At 50.3% G+C, this 19824-nt stretch overlaps 1 protein-coding gene across 4 annotated transcripts in view; it reads left to right on the plus strand.

The window, feature by feature from the left end:
* Positions 1-15241, plus strand: part of ZNF697 (zinc finger protein 697) — a 29110-nt gene extending 13869 nt beyond the window's left edge. The window contains exons 1-3 of one of the 4 annotated variants that reach the window (XM_045816773.1): positions 349-1962; positions 8868-9148; positions 10525-15241. In XM_045816773.1, coding sequence (XP_045672729.1) covers positions 8905-9148; positions 10525-11921 — 1641 coding nt within the window. In that variant the 5' untranslated portion in view covers positions 349-1962; positions 8868-8904 and the 3' untranslated portion in view covers positions 11922-15241. Of the gene's footprint in view, positions 1-348; positions 1963-3484; positions 4958-8867; positions 9149-10524 lie in introns of those variants that run through there. The other 3 variants (XM_045816774.1, XM_045816772.1, XM_045816776.1) reach the window with 3 other exon arrangements.
* Positions 15242-19824: the final 4583 nt, after the last annotated feature.

The raw sequence follows: 19824 nt of genomic DNA on the forward strand, positions 1-19824 counted from the left end.
GAACTCGGATTCAGAGAAGACCTATGCCCTGAGGTTAGTTGACACATCTCAAGTTTTTTTTACTTCATAGGTTTTCCTCCTTTCTGTCTTGCCATTTTTGTCATCATTGAAGAAACTGGATCACGTGTCTCCTAGACTTTGCTGTGTTCTGAGTTTTGCTGATAATGTTATTTTTTAAAGAAATAAAACTAGGGCAAGTATTTTTTAAAAAGATGTTTTGCAGTGTCTGTAAATGTTTTACTTTATGCTGCAGACAATCTGGCTGTGGAGCTTAAATTTTAACTGGGCAGGAAAACTGAAGTATCAGGTGATGTCCCTGCATTTTTATTCCTGCTTTCTCTTCGTTGGAAGACACCCTGGCAGGTCCTGCACAGGGGTGTCACTTTCCCACTGCTGAAATGAACTGGGCAGGAACACGCCGGCCGTTCTTCGTCCACAACGCCAGTTATTTTGGGCAGAGAATTACAAGAGCAGTTTTCCCCGTCGAATTGGCAGTGGCAGACTGGGGCAATTGAATGTACGCCCGAAACTGTTTGGTCCAAACACTCCTCTCTCCCTGTTTGTGGTGGTGAACAATCTCTGGAGGACGGTTCATTCCAGTGGAAATATGATCGCAGAATTATCTGGGTTGGAAAAGACTTCCTGAGGTCACGTGGCCCCATCTGGTAACCCTGACACACGGGATTCCAGCATCGGTTCTCTCGGAACGAAGCTGCTGGTGAACGGCTCCCAGGTCCTGCATCCACACCCTGTGTATTCTCAGTCTGTTTCCTCTTGTCCTTCGTGAAATGGATTGTTAAATGGCGTTCCGTTCTGCTGTGGAGGTGTGCGCCTCCACACAAACACGTCTGTGCAGATCTTTAATTAAGATTGATTTCGATTCTTTCCTGCTTGCCTTCTGCAGAGACCCCATTCAACAATCTGATAAAGACTTTCATGAAAGATAAGATGTTTAATGTGTACCTTTTGATATATGATGGGATTATCATGGACCGTATTTTTTAGCTACAGTGTGTGCGATGATTAATTGGACGCATCAGTTTGGCTGGGCCAGTCAGTACGCTGATATTTGGTCAGACGTTATTCTGTGTGTATCTGTGGCAGAGTTGTTGGACTAGATTAATATTTAAATTGAGGGATTTTGAGTAAAGCAGGATGCCCTCTATAGTGGTGGGTGGGCTTCCCCCAGTGCACTGAATGCTGAATAGAACAAAAAGGCTGCTTCCCCTGAGCACAGAGCAATTCTCCAGCAGGCCTTCTGGCTGGAACGGTAGCGTCGGCTCTGATTCCGCCGTCTGCTGGGCCACCCCGCAGATTTTGATTTGCCAGTCTCCATAATCACACAAGTTAATTATTCTTTTTTTTTAAAAGATTTTATTTATTTATTTTTAGAGGGAAAGGGAGGGAGAGAGAGAGAGAGAGAGAGAGACATCAATGTGCGGTTGCTGGGGGTTCTGGCCTGAAATCCAGGAATGTACCCTGGCTGGGAATCGAACCTGGGACATTTTGGTTCCCAGCCCACGCTCAATCCACTGAGCTACGCCAGCCAGGGCTACAAGTTAATTATTCTTATAATAACTTTCTACGTACACCAACTATTGGTTCCATTTCTCTGGAGAACCCTCAACAAATAGCGTGAACAAAAACAAACAAGTATGTGGCCCAGATTCCTCTGGCTGGCTGTTTCTGCAGTGGTGTTTGATTTTAAAGGAATTGAAAGATCATTGGAGTGGCCATCAGAAAAATGAGATTCTGGCTACAACTCTTCTAGCAAACTGCCTGTCAGTCTCTTGACCTGGTTGCTCTCCCGCTCTGAGCCTCAGTTTCCTGTCTGAAGGGGGAGTCTCTGATTCCATGAAATGCAAACGTTGAGCTTTTGAACATGCTGAGGGAGTATCTAAAGATCATTCTTCCGAGACCTGCCCGGTGATAGATAAAGGAAGAAGCCGAGGGTGTATACAGGTAGTGGTGGTGCTCTGAGGCCGGGGCGGGGTGGGATTGGCTGGGTGGGGGGCGGGGGGGGGGTAGATGGGAATCAGGAACACGGGGATTCTCTGTGCATCGGGTGGAATGTCCTAATCAGTGAAGTGTAAAATGTGGATGAGTGAATGCCTGCATGAAAACCTTCAGGGGTGTCCAGCCTTTTGGCCTCTGGGCCACACTGGAAGAAGAAGAGTTGTTTTGGGCCACACATTAAATACATTGCACGATGTTATTACAAAAAAACTCATGATGTTTTAACTCAATTTAAAATTGTGTGTTGGGCCACATTCACAGCCATCCAGGCCTGCGTGCGCCCCGCAGGCCGCAGGCCGGACACCCTGCTAGCCTTGCGCCTTCTCACCTGAGGGCAGATGGTCTAACTTGAGAGGTTCTTAGACTCTTCCCTGCGTTGCGACAAATCTTACTTTGTGCGGGAGGAGTGGGGTGGTGGCGAAGGCTTGCTTGGCAGCTGTGACAAGCCAAGGCCCTATGGCCACACCGAGGGGCTCCAGCCCAACCAACAGACAGGAAATGCCCGACCCCAAGGACACTGAGCTATTCTTGACCACTGAGATTAGAGGCGCCTCAGACTAGCTCTGGCCAATGGGGTCGGAAGCTGATTTCTCAGTTGCCTTCCTTTTGATCCTTTGTCTTTTTTCCACTTGGGCTTTCCTCCCCAGGTGAAAACGTAGTAACTGCGAGGAGGGGACCACATCATTTTAGCTGCTTCTGTCTGGCAAGTGGTTATTCCTTAGCTGCAAAAAATCTTTTCACTTTCTCTGTCTGAAATTCACGTTCACCTCACGCAGCCGTCTGCTACTTGAGGTGACGGCTGGGTTGGACAGTGTGGGTGCAGGACTGAGGAGGTGAGCTGTCCCCTGGGATGCAGACACCTTCTCCTCTCACCTAGAGGCGAGGTGGCTTTCTTTGCCCTCAGGGCTCTTTCTGGTCAGAGTGGGGCCGGAGGACCCTGATGGCCTTATGCCCTGAGAGGCAGGTTGACTGTTTACCCATTTGGTGCTGAAGACTGACCAATGATTAACCCCCTGGAATCCCTGGTTAGCCCCTGGTTGTGGTCATGAGTTCAGCCTTTGGAATCACAGACTGAAATTGTTTTCCAGTCGTCTACCCAGTGCGGCGGCCCGGCCTGGCCTCCGCTATAGAAACCCTCCCTTGGGAGAACGTGGTGCACAGGGGGCGTGGGAAGTAAGCAGGCAGCCTGGGCCTGCGGCAGCGGGCGGGTGTGGGGGGGAGGTAAGGCGGGACCAGCAAGGGGACAGGGGAACAGGAAAGGAGCTGCAGCCCAAGGAGGCGGAGAGGGAGCTGCTCCAGGCCAGCCGTCTGACCGCTTCCTTCCCCTGACATGAAAGCCCCACCACAGGCCTGGCTGGAGGCCACCTGGCAGTGGCCTTGGCAAATGACTCCCCTGCACCTCCTCCGCACCTCCGGGGCTGGAGGGGAAGAGGGTAGGGGGTGGGTGGGAGAGGTTTTCACTCAGGGCACAGGCTCCCTCCTCTCACAGCTCCTCAGGCAGGTCTGCCAGGTGGTTGCTCCTGTCCTCCTCCTGTGAGGTGCCCTGCCCCTTCCGCCCCGAGGAGCCGGAGGAATAGGAAATGGGGTGGCAGGGAGCCCAGAAATGCCGGTGTGAGTCCTGACTGTATCTGGGAACTGTGTCACCTGGAGCTCACCTTGCAGAGCCTCAGTTTTCTTCACATGTAAAACGGGGTGGGTGACCCTCACTGAATTATCGGAGGCACATGAGAGACACCTGCTCTAGTCCTGGGTCAGCTGCCCTGGTTGTTCAAGTGGGCGACTGGCCGCAGCAGCACCCCAGTCGGAAGGTAGCGTGACAGTGTGGGATCCCGTACCACCAGGAAACCCAGCCGGTGGTTTCTCTTTTAGGAAGGTGGGGGAGAGGTGTGTGCTCTCTGCCCCAACCCCTTTGCAGAAAATGAGATCAAATCCATATCCATGAAGTGATGGGGGCTCTTGCTGTTGGGAAGGCCCAGACTTTTCAGGGAACCTTAGAGAGGCCATTGGGAGAATGCGCCACCAAACTCCCGGTTACACCCCAGTACCCACTCTGCTGCTGGCTTCGCTTCCTCTCCCCCACCCCTTTCCCTCCCCGTCCTTCTTTCCCTCACGCCTTATCGCGTTTACTTCCACTCTGTAGCAGGATCTTCAAATTGATCTGATCAGTCTTTCAAATGGGGTCGAGTTGTCTAGAATGCACTTAAGCATTTTCCTAGTGGCTTTACAGGGTAATAAACATTACCTTTTTTTTTTTCTTTGAGTTGGGGACTGTGGGGTGGGAGGAAGGGACATGAAAATATTGCAAGTTCTGAAAGCTAGGATTTGAGCAGTCTTGGCAGAGCTGGCTGATCCTACCCCAAAATGACCTGCATCCAAGGGAAAGGTTTGGCGGCAGTGGTGGTGGTGGTGGTGGTGGGTGTTTGGGGAGCTAACAGCGTGCTGCTGAGTAAGTGCCGCTGAGTGAGTGAGCCGCTGCTGACAGTGGTCTCCCTGGATGAACTGACCTGCCTGTCCTCTGACAAACCAGAAGAGGACCCAGATACACTCGGACCCAACCTCCTCACTGAGCAGAGGAAGCTCAGAGGGGACGGATTCAAAGTCACGCAGCACAGTGGCTGTGCTGGCCTAAACCCAGGGCCATCGTCTATGGCCACTAATTCAGAGGTTGATGCAGAATTAATCTTGTCTACCTGACTGCTCCCACCATGACCCCTGTTGTTTTTCCCCTTACACTTCTGTCCCTTCTGACTGGGGAGAAGAGCTCCCTTGCGGAGGGTAAAAGTTGGGTTTGTTGAACCATCCACCTCATTAAGCTGTAGGTGTATACTTCCTGTGTACAGGAGGGGTTATCAGCATGTCCAAGCCATATGGAGCTGAGCCTGTTTTCCTTCACCCCAGTGCCCCGAGAAGCTAGCCTCTGCCTGGCCCTTGTGTCCACAAGGTGGGTTACTCATTAATAGAGTCTTTGGCAGCCAGGCCAGAGGAAGCTCTGCTTGTACTGGCCAAAGGCCATGCTTGGTGAATATAGCTGTGACCCTCAGTTTAGGAGAGGGGTGTGTGTGTGTGTGTGTGTGTGTGTGATTTCTTAAATCAAGAGGTTGGCTTAAGTTTCATAACTACCAATTACCATGTCTCCACTACCTGCCGGCTGCTTTTACAGCAATCTTATGTGGTTGGTGGCAGCATACTTGTCTGTATGGGTGCCGACTCTGAGGTTTAGCAAGGCTCAGCAACTTGCACAGAGGGAAGTAGCTGGCGGAGAGCAGAGGATTTGAACCAAGCCAGTCTAGCCACAAGGCCGTCACAAGGCCCTGCCGCCCACTCATTATCCAACCCTGGCCTTGCTTAGGAAAACATGTTGCTAGTTTTTATTTTGAGAATGAATGGGAGAGGAGTTGGGACAAAATGTGCTTAGCTATCTGTTGACTGGCAGGCACAGTGTCTAGATAACGTTTCTGAAATTAAGTCATCTAAACTGAGGTCATCCTGTCTCGTCCTTGTCTTCCTTTTTGTTGCTTGTAGAAGAATCGTAGGTTTTCCTTTCATGCGTTTTGTCAGGCTAAAACGTTGGCTGATTTACAATACATCTTTATTGAAGAATACATAGATGTTCACAAAAACGGGAAAGCCGCCCCGAACAGCACACCATCTTCTGGGCAAGAATGCGGGCGCTGGAGCACCGGGGTCTGTCTGGGTCCCTGCCCTGCTACTTAAGATTGGGTGACCTTGAGCTACCCACGAACCTTCTGTGCCTGTTTCCTCATCTCTGAAATTGAAAAAATATCCCGCCTCTTTGGGGAATTGTTAAGATGAAATGATGCAAAGCTCCTAGAAGTGACCAAGAGATGTTTGATGAACATTTTAATCATCTGCTGGTTTTCCTCTCTGAGTCTGTGTGTACACGTACAAATACATATGCTAGTGTGCATATACTAATAAACTCAGTGAGACTAATTTTAAACCAACCAGTTTCCATCTCATACTACATGGTGACTGCCTTTCCTTACTTCTACGTAGCCTTGTTCGTTACCTGACAGCTGCCCAGAACCCGGAGGTGAAATGGTGTGAGTGGAACTGACTCTGCATTGTGGGGTGTACAGATTTCCAGTCTTGCACGGATGTAATGCATTTGAGAATAAATTTGAGTGGAGGTTGTACAAGGGGTGTCTCTCTGGTGACAGGAACTTCCCCTTCTTTTCAGAGCAAACCTGACGCTGCCTGTCCCGGCGTGAGTGAGGCCATAGATGGGCTCCCTTTGGGAGCTCGGACCCTCCCCCGTCCCAAGTGTGGCAGCACCATGAACTTGAATGTGCCCGCCCTAAGTGGGAGACTCAGATTCTTCCTTTCTCCCTGCTGGCCCTTTAAATCCAGAAAAACCATGTTTCTTTATTTAGTATCTCTGGTATGAATTATGTCTCAGTTCCCAAGAAAGCATAAATCAGAAAGTCCTCTCACTCTGTTTCTGCATCTGAAGTACTTTCTAAGAAGGTGCTCTTACCCTCTCGAACGGGCTTAGAGCTGAACCTGAAGATTCCCTGTTTCCCAGGGTGGACCCCGAAGCCCCGCCAGGCAGGACAGAGAGCTGCAGCCACTTCAGTTCCATTCTGGGCCCCTTATCTGCCATTTTGGTTGTGTGAGTTTCTGGTGAGACACGTATTTGACTCCTTTACTGATGTAAAGTTCTTCTTGCTGGTCTTAGATGGGCAGAAACCATTAATTAGGCCCCCCTTAGCTTTTCCCCCACCCCTCTGCTGCTTTTAGCCACTAGCAAACCAACAGGTCTTAAAACATGTTTGAAAACCTCACTCTTCTCCCTCCACCCCTCACCTTTGGGTGTATCATAAATGCAGACTCAGGGAATGCACGGGGCAAGAGCGTGATGGGTAGAAGTGGTTTGGGGTTAATAGTCCTTTGTGGGATAGAACTCATAAAAGGTTTATGACTTTAATGGGGTTTTCTAGAGCCTAATCCTGAGTGTTTGAAGCCTGGCTTTTTTTTTTTTTTTAATCTATGTGTGGTTACTTCTCATACGCCCCCTACTGGGGATGTAGCCTGCAACCCAGGCATGTGCCCTGACTGGGAATTGAACCGTCAACCCTTTGTTTTGCAAGCCAGCATTCAATCCATTGAGCCACACCAGCCAGGGCAGAAGCCTGGCATTTTAAACAGAAGGTATTCTAAAGGAACTCCGCTGCATCCCAGGACACTGTTGACTGACTATTTTCCTGTGCTGTTTAAGAGAAGGGCTTGGGTTTTCCCTCTGATCTAGGGAGTGGGGCATCTCTGAGAAAGGATATACAATGCTCTTTAGGGTGATAAGTCAGCCAAAATTAGGGTGGTGCCGGTGTGTCTTTGAGGTACACTGGAATGGTATCAGGACTTAAAAAGAAAAAGAATGTGTGTACTCCTCATTAAAATGAGAAATCACATGTTTATTCCACATGTGTAAAACGCAGGAGGATCCATTCCTCTCCACAATATTTCCCCTCTGACCTGCACCCATGAGGAGGGTTGGGAAGCATTGTCCACCTTGCACTGAGGAAGATGCTGGAACAGTGAGACTTTCGTGGCCTTTCCTTGGGCCCCAGAGTGAGGCTGGCCCAGCCAGAATGGCTCCTGCCCTCCACTGTGAGTCTCTGGAGAGCTGGGGCTGCCTCGGGGAGGTCCCCAGTGGAGGCAGGAAAAGCTCCCGGCTAAGGAAGGGGTGTCTTGCTTAGCCATGTTCTTGTAAGTTCTGTGTGGGGGCTGCTGAGGCAGAGAGCTGGACACTTCTAAGTCTTAATCCAAGATCCTTGACCTATAAACTGCTCCACTGCTGTGAGCCAAGCTGTGGGAGTGATGGATGGCAGACGCAAATTATTTTTGGCTCCATCGCTCAGCTCAGTCTTGGCAGGGGGCCCTTTAAATTTGAAATGTAAACTGACGTCTACAAAAGATTTAGGAATCTGAGGTCATTTTCTCCCTACAGTTCCCATGTCGGCCCGTTCTGTAGAGGGGTCACCGATGACGCCAGGCGTGTGCTTTGTTAAGGGCTCTCGACAACTAAAGTATACGTGTTATAAGGCGAACTACGTAATGGGACGGCTTCTAATAGAGAGGGTTCCTGCATCCCTTCCATCCACCTCCCACAGACCTATGAAAGCTTGGTCCTCATCACAAAGCCCGGCTGGTTCTGCTGCTGGTGACATGGTCTTAGATCAGCAGTTCGTATGCCATTGCTTCTGTCATCCTTGTGTCCTGAGTGTGCTTTTTCTCTGACTCCTTATGGTCCCACTTATCGTTAGCTAGAATCCTCACAAGATTGTCGTGGACTTGAGGATGGCAAGGCCCCCTCCCACCCCGGCTTTACTGAGGTGTAATTGGTCAATACAAATTGTGCAGACTTAAAGGCAAGCTTTAATAAGAGTAGGGAACGTGTGGAACTTTGAGGCAGCGGAATCGGTTTGAACCCCACTGTACTGCTTACATGTCAGCCTTGGGCTAGTGGGTCTTCTTTTTCAGCATCACTTTCTCAGCTGTAACATGGGGATACCATTGTTACCCCTTGGTTAAAGCTACAAAGCCACGTCAATAGAATCATTCACTAAACAGGTGGAAACAGATCAGAGTGTGGTCCAGCCAGAGTTGGCCTATAGCCTCAGGTTGACCCCCCTGTTCCTCTGGCACCCAGACCAGCCTCCTTTGCGCTCAGAAGTATTAACCTTAAAACATGAGGGGGAGCAGAGATTTACCATCTGAATCTTGGAACTCTACATTTTATTGGACTATGCCTCCGGAATTCAAAGGTGGACATGGTGAGGGAATAAGGCCAATCTGACGTGACCTTTATCTGTGTGTTTTGTCTGGAGCAGGGATTCCGGGTCACCTCCCTTGCCCCGTTCCTCTCGGATGGAACAAGAAGACAAACAGGGCGTGTGTGAAGGCCTGGATTCAGAAGACACAGGGATGGGCTCCGATTTTGAGAACTCTGAGGACAGGGAAGGGGACCCAGAAGAGAGAGAAATGGGTTCTCGTGCACAGGATGCGGACAGGAGAGGCGGCCACCCAGAGCAGGAAATGGGCCCCGACCCACAGGGTGAAGCTCCGAGAGAGGACTCCGAGGAGCGGGAACTGGTGCCTGACATGTGTGCAGGTGAGGAGACGGGGAGTTTCCAGGGAAGTCACCCCACTTACTTTTTTCTAGCTCCTCCACAGTTGCCACTGGGGCAGCATTCTTGTGAGGGAGCTCTCCAGAGGAGACTAGTGAGCTGAACCTGTACCATCTTAAGCCTGAGAAACACCCTTTTCTTCCATCCAGTGTGAGGTGGGCTGTTCTGGTAAACGGGTGAACAGAGTGCTTACTGGCATAGCATTTTACACTACACGGAACACTGCAATAGATCAATACTTGGAACAGCACAGGAGGCAGCACAGATGATATCAGAACCTACCTTATTGGGCTATTGGGAGAGTTAGGTGAATGGCTGCACGTAAAGGCTTACGAGGCACAATACCGAGCAAAGTATTCAGATGTTTACAATTATTGTTTTCATCTTTTGGCAGATAAGCAGACTCAGTGGTGAGAGACCAGTCCAGGTTCATGTGACTAATTCTGGGTGCCCAACGGCTCTTGCTATTCCTGACCTGGGAACAGTGCATGCTGGGACCCCATCCGTGTTCAGTGCTGTCTTGGGCTTTCCGTACTTTACCCTGCTCTGTGCATGCCTCGGGGACAGAAATGAGCTGAAACACCTTACACCCTGGACTGGGAGATTACATTCTTCACCCTGTAACTAACCCATCCCGGGCCCCAGCCATGCACACAAGCACGTGCTTTTTTATTTCCAGGGCCTTTCTGCAAGGCCCTCTGCTTGGGCATAAGCAGCCAGAGACAGATGTGTGTGCTGGATCAGCCTCTTAAGCTGGGCTCACTAGCTCCAGGCCCCGTGCTCACATCTTCCTCGCCCTTCTTACATAGTAAGGCTCTGAAGCTGGGGCTGTGTTTGGTGTATTGTTCCACCTTAAGCTATTACAGAATGACCAGTCACAGATTTAAAAATCAGTCTGGGGCCTGGGTAGGCCAGGTGGTCTTTTCTTGTGGTTGACTTGGAGTGGTCTTACCTTTTGAGGCCAGGCCCCTGAAAGTCATGGGTCACTCTTACAGTGAGCACAGCTCTTCCGAGGTCCCACCTAGTCCGGACTTGACCACTTCAAGCAGACTGTCAAGCCTTCAGGTGGCTCTAATGCATGAAGCCTTGGGGAAAGTGGATGGGGCCCCGGGCCCAGAGGCAGCTACCAAGAACTGGTGAGCCCAGGGAGCAGGTGCTTGACCTTTGTCCAGGTTTCAGAGCATACTCTCTTTTAAGCCTTTCTTCCCCAGGAGACACCAGGTGGAATCTCAGGGATCTTGGAGAGTGAGGTTGAGAGTACCCCGGGGAGGGGATTAATTACACCGTGGCCCACACTTCTCGGGTTTACTTTTTGACCTCCAGGTATAGTCACTCCCATTGTCACCTTTTGCTGTTGCAGAGGGGCTGCTGAGTGAGGAAGAAGGGGTTGCTCTCTGCGAGGAAGAGAATGACCGGTCTGGTGTAGCTGAAGTGGCTGTGTTCCCAGGACTGTCTGTGTCCGAGAGCATATCCCGGAGTCCCCAGGAAGAGGAGGAGGAGAGCGCCTTCGAAAACCGGCTGGAGGAGGAAGAGGAGCAGCCACCCCGGCCCGTGCTCCCCTGGAGGCGGCACCTCTCCCTGGGAAGTCGGCACCGAGGTGACAAGCCGGCCCACCGCCGCTTCCGACGTCTCCACCACCCTATGGCAATGGACCTCGGGGAGCTGGACAGCCTGATGGCTAGCATCATGGATTCGCCCACCATCTGCCCCGACTGTGGAGAGAGCTTCAGCCCGGGTGCCGCCTTCCTGCAGCACCAGCGCATCCACAGCCTGGCAGAGGCAGCCGCAGCAGCCAGCCTGGAACCCTTTGGCCTGACGGGCGAGTGCGGCGCGGTGGTGGGCGTGGCCGGGGGCTTCGGGGCGGGGCCTGCGCTGGCCCGGCCCCCGCGCGAGAAGCCTTTCCGCTGCGGAGAGTGCGGCAAGGGCTTCAGCCGCAACACCTACCTGACCAACCACTTGCGCTTGCACACGGGTGAGCGGCCCAACCTGTGTGCCGACTGTGGCAAGAGCTTCAGCTGGCGTGCGGACCTGCTCAAGCACCGGCGGCTGCACACCGGCGAGAAGCCCTACCCGTGCCCCGAGTGCGGCGAGGCCTTCAGCCTCAGCTCGCACCTGCTGAGCCACCGGCGCGCGCACGCCGCGGCCAGCGGTGCGGGACCCGCTGCGCTGCGGCCGTTCGCCTGCGGCGAGTGCGGCAAGGGCTTCGTGCGCCGCTCGCACCTCGCCAACCACCAGCGCATCCACACGGGCGAGAAGCCGCACGGCTGCGGCGAGTGTGGCAAGCGCTTTAGCTGGCGCTCGGACCTGGTGAAGCACCAGCGCGTGCACACAGGCGAGAAGCCCTACATGTGCTCTGAGTGTGGCGAGACCTTCAGCGTCAGCTCGCATCTCTTCACGCACAAGCGCACGCACTCGGGCGAGCGGCCCTACGTGTGCCGGGAGTGTGGCAAAGGCTTCGGCCGCAACTCGCACCTGGTCAACCACCTGCGCGTGCACACCGGCGAGAAGCCCTTTCGCTGTAGTCAGTGCGAGAAGCGCTTCAGTGACTTCTCCACGCTGACGCAGCACCAGCGCACGCACACGGGCGAGAAACCCTACACGTGCATCGAGTGTGGCAAGAGCTTCATCCAGAGCTCGCACCTGATCCGCCACCGCCGCATCCACACCGGCAACAAGCCGCACAAGTGCGCGGGCTGTGGCAAGGGCTTCCGCTACAAAACACACCTCGCGCAGCACCAGAAACTTCACCTGTGCTAGGGCTGGGCCTGAGGGAGGCTGATCTTCTTGGGAGCATTTGGGGCCCAGATGTCCTGGGGACAGACCCTACAGAAAGAAATGGGAAGGGGCGGGAGGGACAATCTGAGAGCGACTGGGAACCTATTGGTGTTAGGGAGTCCTGAAAGGGAGGGTTGATTAAGAGGCGTTCTTTGGGGTATTACATTTTTGCCTGCCTCCTCCCCAACGAAGAAATGTTTGGGAGATGTGCTTGAGCATGCTGACTTCTCAAACACGCTGTAGGAGCAGAGTGGGCACTTTGAGGACCTTGAAGAAGGGGAGTTAGGCGGCAGGGGCAGGAATAGGATGGCGGGAATAGAGTGGGTTGGGCTGTGATGGCCTGTGGGAATCAGGGGAGAGGGCGTGGTTAGAGTGAGGGTTACAGGGTACAATGAAAAGCCAGTGTGGATAATTCTATCCTGGTCCCGCCAGGTGTTCAGCCACCGTTTGCCCTGTCCTCCCTCCTCACCCCTCCAACATCAGCTCTAGTCCTACGAAAAGTAGAGGAACCTAGCCAGTCCTGTAAGGGATGATATAGTGTATGCTCTTCATTTCTCTGAGCCACAGTTAGCTGCTATTTTGAGGTGTCCAGGGGATACTGGGCAGAAAAGCTACACACCCTCATTTCAAAGGTAAAACTCAGAGATTCATTCACAACTGGTTGTCAGATCTAGGATGCCCTGGCCCCACCCCTGGCTCATTGCTACGTCCTCTGAAATGTTCTAGCTTCATGCTGGGGCAAGGTGGTCCGTGTGAGTTAGCAGACCCTGGCCCCCGGTGTCAGGTGTGTGCTGGGCTCCATGTTTCCTTCAGGTCTCACTTGTGATCTTTTATGTGCAGGGAAATGGAACAATCCCAGCTCTGTGTGACTTTCCCTTCCCCAGGTCAGCTGGATCCTCATTTCAGGTGAACCCCAGACCGTCAACAGTTGACACAGTGACCTGCTACAAAGGTCAGCCAGCTCAAGAGTTTTGCTGGCCTTATGTGAGAAACACAGGGAAGTGGAGTTCGCATGCTGGGGTACAAGTCTCCTTGGTCTCATTTGCCTTTGTGTTGTGTCTTGCACCCCTCCTCCTCCATAGCATGGGGGAAATCATGGAAGCCCCACCTCCACCCCTATTGATTTGGGCTCTGGTCTGAGTAGAAACTTGTTTTTCCTACACAGGGAGGCACGGTAGAAAGCTCCAGGCTTTATACAAGAAGGGCACAAGCAGGGAGAGGTGTACATGCAGAATTGCCAAATAGCACAAGCAATGAATGTTTTCTGGTTCTGGAAATGCCAAACTAGCACTTTTATATTTGTAAAGTGCTTTATGCTTTTTAACGATTGTTAGTTGTTTCTCACATCTTTGTGAGGCAGATCAGTATTATGACCCTTGTCTTAGGGAAGGCCTGGGGACAGGAGTGCTGAATGCTGTTCTGAGGAGAGGCTGCGATGGCGTGGGTAGGTGTGGTCTCACCTTTTGTGCTCTCCAGCTCGGCTGCTAGGATGACTTACCTGTTGTGATTTATATAATAAACCAAGGACACTGAAAATTTGTATGCTTGATGGAAATTTTAAGGCTAGTCTAGAAGGGCCAAAGATGTCCTTGTTGACAAAGCTGGTCTTTGTCACATAGTTAGGGTGTCCTAGGTATGTTACATTTCTATTAGGTGGCTGTAGTTAGACGACTCTTGTGTGTAGATTTCAGTTACCTGTGCTGAAATCCCTCACCTGGGCGAGCCTTTAGACGTTAGAGTTGTGGAAAGCAGCCTGTTTTATTCACTAGTGATTGTTACCCTGTGCTTTTCATGGAAGCATCTTCATAAACTGTTGGGCACATGTGAAGGGAAAAAAGACAACTACAAGATTGTTTTTACAATTTAGCAAATTTTATGGGGATGCCAGTAATTTATACTTGATCCGCTGTAGTCTAGCAAAGGACCTCTTTGGGGGCTGTAGGAAAGCATGTTTTTGTCATTATAAAAAACACTTTAAAAATCCTGAAAATTGTGGGCTTGTATAATGCTTGTTAATCTTGCCCTCTTAATCAGACTATTGTTATTCAGAAATGCAAATAGATTTTCAAAATAGAGGTAGTTTTGGAAGACACTAATTTTTTTTTAATTTTCTTTTAGTTGAGAGTAATGAGCAAAGCAAGTGTCCATTCTTTATTCTGAATTTTATAGTCTGAATACGAAGTGTATGAGACTCACGTGAAAATAATATAGCCCTTTTGTAGGTAATCTTATTCCTTTGGGTTTTTTTTTTCCATGCACATCTACCTCTTCCAGCTGTTTTAAGTTCTTTCAAGTCTGTGCCTATGAAATGTCATTGAACTTTTGATTCTTCATGGGTTGACCATCCACTTGATGGATTAGTTGGCCTTTTGCTGCCATGGTTCGACTATTGCACAGTCTCATCTGCATCAAGTACATTACATATTAGCAGCTTTTGAGAAAGGGTTCAACAGGGAGGGGAGACTGAAGCAATGGAAAGTAATTTAGAGGTAGTGGAAATCTCTGGAGTTCATTGACCTCTCTGGATCTTCCTGTTAGGGTGGATCAGAGTCAGCTTCTACTTCAGTATCCCCTCCCTGAGCAAACCTCTGTGCGGAAGGAAACAGACCAACCATCCACACCCGCCCTTACGGTGCATCTAAAATGTGATTCCATTTTTCTCACAATTCTTCAGGGAACATATCTGCGTTTCTTGTATTTAGTTTTAGGATAGTATTTCTCAAGCAATCCCTGTTAACTGTGGTTCACCCTTACAATGTTCATCTGAAGACTCCTACCAACCCATTCATGAAGGTGGAGACAAGTGCATCATTTGTTTCCTGGGAGTTTGGTCAAGTGCAGGCTGCCCTTTCCTGAGCAAAATCTGGAGCAGATTAAATAGGTTCGGTGGCTTGCTTAACTCTTGAGCTCCCAGTGGGGAGGAGAAGATGACAAGTTAACCCCTTGAGCCATGTGGTCTCTTCGAGATCAAGAGGCTGTACATATGTGAAAAAGTACAAATTAGGGACCTGTGTTCATAGACAATCTGAACTGTGTTTCTGAAATTTGTGCACACTTTCCTTCACTGTAATGTTATTTTACAGCTGTTTGTTAAAATAGTGAATAATTTAATGACCCTGAAAGTAACAGGTTTTGTGTGTGTGTGTGTGTGTGTGTGTGTGTGTGTGTGTGTGTGTGCTTGTGTATGTGAGATTTGCCTTATTTTCAGGTTGTTTTATTTAATGATGGTTCCCTGGACAGCATTCTGGTGTTCAAGCAAACCAATATGGAATATTTGTCATTAAATCCTTATCTGTCTTTTACCATGTCATTCGTTATTCTTTATTTGTCACCCGTTAAATGTTAGTTCAATCTATTGAAGCCGTGTTCACAAATGCAAATAGATATTCAAAATACAGATAGTGTGCCCTGGCTGGTATGGGTCAGTGGATTGAGTGCCAACCTGCAAACCGAAGGGTCACCGGTTTGATTCCCAGTCAGGACACATGTCTGGGTTGTGGGCCAGATGCCCAATAGGGGGTGTGCAAGAGGCAACCACACATTGATGTTTCTTTCTTTTTTCCTCCATTCCCCTCTGTCAAAAAATAAATAAAATGTTTAAAATATATATATATATATATATATATATATATATATATATAGACAGATAGATAGATAGATAGATAGTCTGTTAGAACATGGGTCAGCAAAGCACCAAATCCAGCCTGCCTCTTTTTGTAAATTAAAATTGTATTACAAGACAAACCCATATGGCTTTGATTGCACATTGTCTGCAGCTGCTTTTGGACCACAGTGACAGGGCTGAGTAGTTGGGACAGGGGGTCTGTGGCCCACAATCCTTGTGATCTGGTTCTTTACAGAGAAAGTTGCTGACTCCTGTGTTAAAATGTTCAGGTGGATGAGGTCATCCTGGGAATGGCTGATAACCTAATAATCTTCCCATTCTAACCAATAACTCCGTGCAGCACTTCTGTACTGATGCTGCTCTGAGATGTTGGGAGTGTGTTAATGTCATACCATTGGTATCGATTTCCAAAGATCTGTGTGTGTTCCTTGTAAGAATCAATTGTGTGAAATTTCGGCTGTGGGTAGGAGAAGGTACTTACAGAGAGAGGGAAGCAGTGTTAGGTCTCATCTCTAATCTATTAAAAAATGTATTCCTGCATCACATAACAAAGTATTTTCTTTCCCCCAGTTCTCAGAAATGTAATGGCTACTGGTAATACTGACTGCAACATACCAGCTATACTGGCTTTTGCTCGAAATACCTTTTGCCAGTCTCCACCCAACTTCGTAGAAACAATGAGACAGCAGTTTGCAAGGAAGGGATTAATGAGAAATAGAAAAGAGAAAGAGTGAAAAACACCTTATTTTCTTCTAATGACCACAACTGCCTCCTTGTGTGAATGTCCTCGAGCCCCTTCCGTGCTGAGCAGGGCCAGCGAGGGCAGGGTCCAGGCCCTGGTCCCGGTCCTGGTCCTGCGAGGAGGCGGCAGCCCTGTGATCACACTGTTCCTTCCCGAGCCTGACCCTTCCAGCCTGAAGCACCCACCAGCCTAGCTTCTGGGCCCTGGGAAAACCACAGGTGTGTCCTGGGACGATGATGTGGCACCAAGTACTTGCTCAGTGCCCCGTGGGGACAGCAGTGCACCCGGTCTGGCCACGCCGTGAAGGGATGCTCAGCCTGCCTGCTGTCAGAGCAGGCCTGTCCAGTTCCAGTTTGAGCTGTATCTGGTCAGCTTGGAATTCTTGGGCCTTGGTAGTTTCATACAGGAGTTTTCTTAACCTTAACTGCACTGTAGAATTACATGGAGAGCTTTAAAAACAGGCAGAAACAAACTATTCAGAGATTGATTAATTGGTGTGGGGTGAAGTCCAATTACGTGTAATTTTATAAGTGTTTCCTAAGCAACCAATGGACAACCGGATTGAAGAGTCTGTAGGACCAGTTAGATACCTTCTTTCTCAGGGAGTACGGTAAGTAAAACTCATAAGCCTCAAGTCCTCTCATCTGCTAAGGGCGTTGTCAGAGGCAGTAGGCTTTGCTGCCTATCTACTCTTGGTAGGCCTGCCTTCCACACACGCTTTCTCCAAAACAGTTAAAGACAAAATAGTAAGGTCAAGAGAAAACACCTGTCTTTGAAATTCATCGGATAGGGCCAGATAGCCATTGCAGGCAGCTGCTGGGACTCCACCAATCATAGACTGCCTTCCTTCCTCCCTCCCTCCTTCCCCTCCATCCTATTGGTTGTACTGCTTAGTGGTTCGACAATCATATACTTTACATAGTATTCCAGCACCCCACTGGCACCACACATAGCTAACACAGTGTTATTGACTGTACTTCCTTACTTCCCCATGGCTATTTTGTAACTATCAATTCGTGCGCCTTAGTGCCTTCACCTCTTCACCCAGGGCTCCAGCCCCAATCCGCTCTGGCAGCCACCAGTTCTCTTTCTGTATCTCTTAGTCTGTTTCTGCATTTGCTGTCTCTGTGCACTGAATGGAGCAAAATTCCGAGCCTTACTCCCTAAGAGCAGCCGCTCTTAGCAATGGAGTTTCCTAAATTTTGCTCCTCGGGGGAAAGGGGAGGGGTGCATCCATCAGGTCTCCAGTTTGAATGAACTATCGCCCGTTGGGCTCTTGTTTCTCAGGCAGATCCCCAAGTGTCTGCAGATCACAATTCCCTGCCTGTGTTTTCGAGGTCACTTCTAACCCGAAGCACATTCCAATGGCTTTCCATTTCCAACTGACCCACTGAGATCCAGGCCCCTAGGGGTCTATAGTCAGTCCCCTCTGTGTCCATCCAGTGACCTGCCTCAACACAGAAGCTGGGAGGCTCAGGTTGGGGAATCAGAGGTGAGTGGCGAAGTTTTTCATGAACCAAGCAGCCTTGTGCTTAGGAAGGTTGACAAACACATCAGTGTACATGCAGTATCAAGCTGGCATTCCCACGCATGGGTGGAGGGGTTTCATCCTGAATGAAGGGACTGACGGCCCCAGGCCTCTCCAGTTACCGGAAAGTGGGGATTCCGTGGAAGCAGTTCTTTTATTCACAGGAGGTTCTCCCCTGAGATCTCTTCCCCGGTCCATGAGGGCTGGGTGAGTCTTCTGCAGGGGTGTTCCCATAATATCCTATGTGTGTTTCCTGCGTACAGACGGCTTCCCCTCGAGGCCGTGGTTCATAGGAGGAGAGACCCCAAGAAAGAAGCCCATTCATAACCGTGCTGAGTGTGCATGGGCCGGGGTAGCACTAGATGCTGGGGCTCCAGGGGTGGGGGCGGGGGAGCTCACATGTTCTGTAGGAATTATTTTGCAAACTGTGAGTGTGCCTTTGGGGAATTGGTCCCTGGTGGGGTGAAGGGTGGGGGGATAGGAGGACTTTCTTAATAAATCTTCAAGCATTACCTCTGGGCAAAATGGTACCTTCACAAAGTCTCAGGATGAAGAAGAGGACGTGTGAACTGTAAGTTGGGGTCACTGCAGGTGTGATTCAGGCTGTGTCCACTTTACCTGGCTTGGCTGGCTGGGGGGAAGGTGTGTGACTTCGGAAAGGCTCATGAAGCTAAGGGGCTGCTAAGGGATCTGGCTAGATGTTTCTTTTGTTAGGTCTACTGTAGGAAGTGTCTGAGTCAAACTGAAACTCGGCAGACGAAGACCGTCCCCAGACTTCAGCTGAAGCAGCACTCCTGCTCTCTGGGTTGAAGTTAATGGGCATTGCAGGAGTCATGGACATGACTTCACCGCCAGAGGCTGCTGGACCGAGGGGGTCACTGTCCAATGTTGCTGCAGCCACATGTGCAGACTTGATCTTGGCCTCCTCTGTCCAGTGGAAAGATGCAGGTGTGAGGTCTGGGGAGGCTAAACAAAATAACAAATGTGAAGGTTCCTGGAAGATTCAGTGCAGAGGAAGAACGGAGGAACCAGCCCAGCTGCCCCTTGGTGGGGGTGCTGTTCTGGGGAGACTGCAGGGCAGAGCCTTGGTGTTCACTGGCCACGGTCTTGAGCAAGGCTCAGATTTCTCTGCTTCCTAGTCAGGAGGCACTATCTCCAGGGACTCTCCCCACTCTAACGCCTAGTGGTTGTCAAAGAGCTTAAAGCCCATTTGGTAAACATCTGTAGCTTAATGAAAGAATGACGTGAGAACTTGTCTAAATCCACATAAGTTTGCGGCTCTCATGGGATGTCAGAGGCAGGAGGAAACCGATATCTGGTGGGGCCCTATTTGGTCCCTGGACTTGATCCTCTACAGCTAGAGGGGCATTGTGTCCCTTTACCGATGAGGTCCAGGTGCCCAGAGAGCTGGGAAGGGTTAGGAAACCACATTCGAAGCTTTGACTTCACACCAACAAACCAATCCTCAAGGGGAGGGCTGTCCACAGGGCTGCTGCAGAAATGTGGAGGCACCAGAGGATATGCAACTGACTCACAGCTGCCCAGTGTCCCTGGGAGCAGAACGGAGAAATGGGCCACAGCCTTCATTCAGCAGATAAGGAAACAGACCCAGGAAAGGAAAGGGATTTGCCTGACTCTGACGGCAAAATGAAAAGAAAACCCATTTCCATTCTTCGTGCAGGATGTTGCTTCCAGGAGCTGAGGTTAGGGAATCGGAACTATACGGTCTTCACAGAAGGCGCAGACAGCTGGAGTGCTGGTTAAGCCTTCCCTGTGCCCTCTTTCCAACGTTCCCTCTCAGCCTTTTTTCCTCCTTAACAGCTGTGATGATAGGGCGGCCTCCTGGCTCGGTGCCCCCTTGGCCTCCAGGGGGCTGTGCCTTACCCCGCCCCCTTTCTCAGCACTGAGCTCTCAGGCCAAGCTCCGGTGGGTGTGGAGCCCAACTTCATCTTTCTTAGGAGACAATCATACATGGACAACCTTCACTCCA

This window comes from Phyllostomus hastatus, unplaced genomic scaffold (assembly GCF_019186645.2).
Source record: "Phyllostomus hastatus isolate PE091 unplaced genomic scaffold, TTU_PhHast_1.1 phas_scaffold_216, whole genome shotgun sequence".
In the NCBI taxonomy this organism is placed as follows: domain Eukaryota; kingdom Metazoa; phylum Chordata; class Mammalia; order Chiroptera; family Phyllostomidae; genus Phyllostomus; species Phyllostomus hastatus.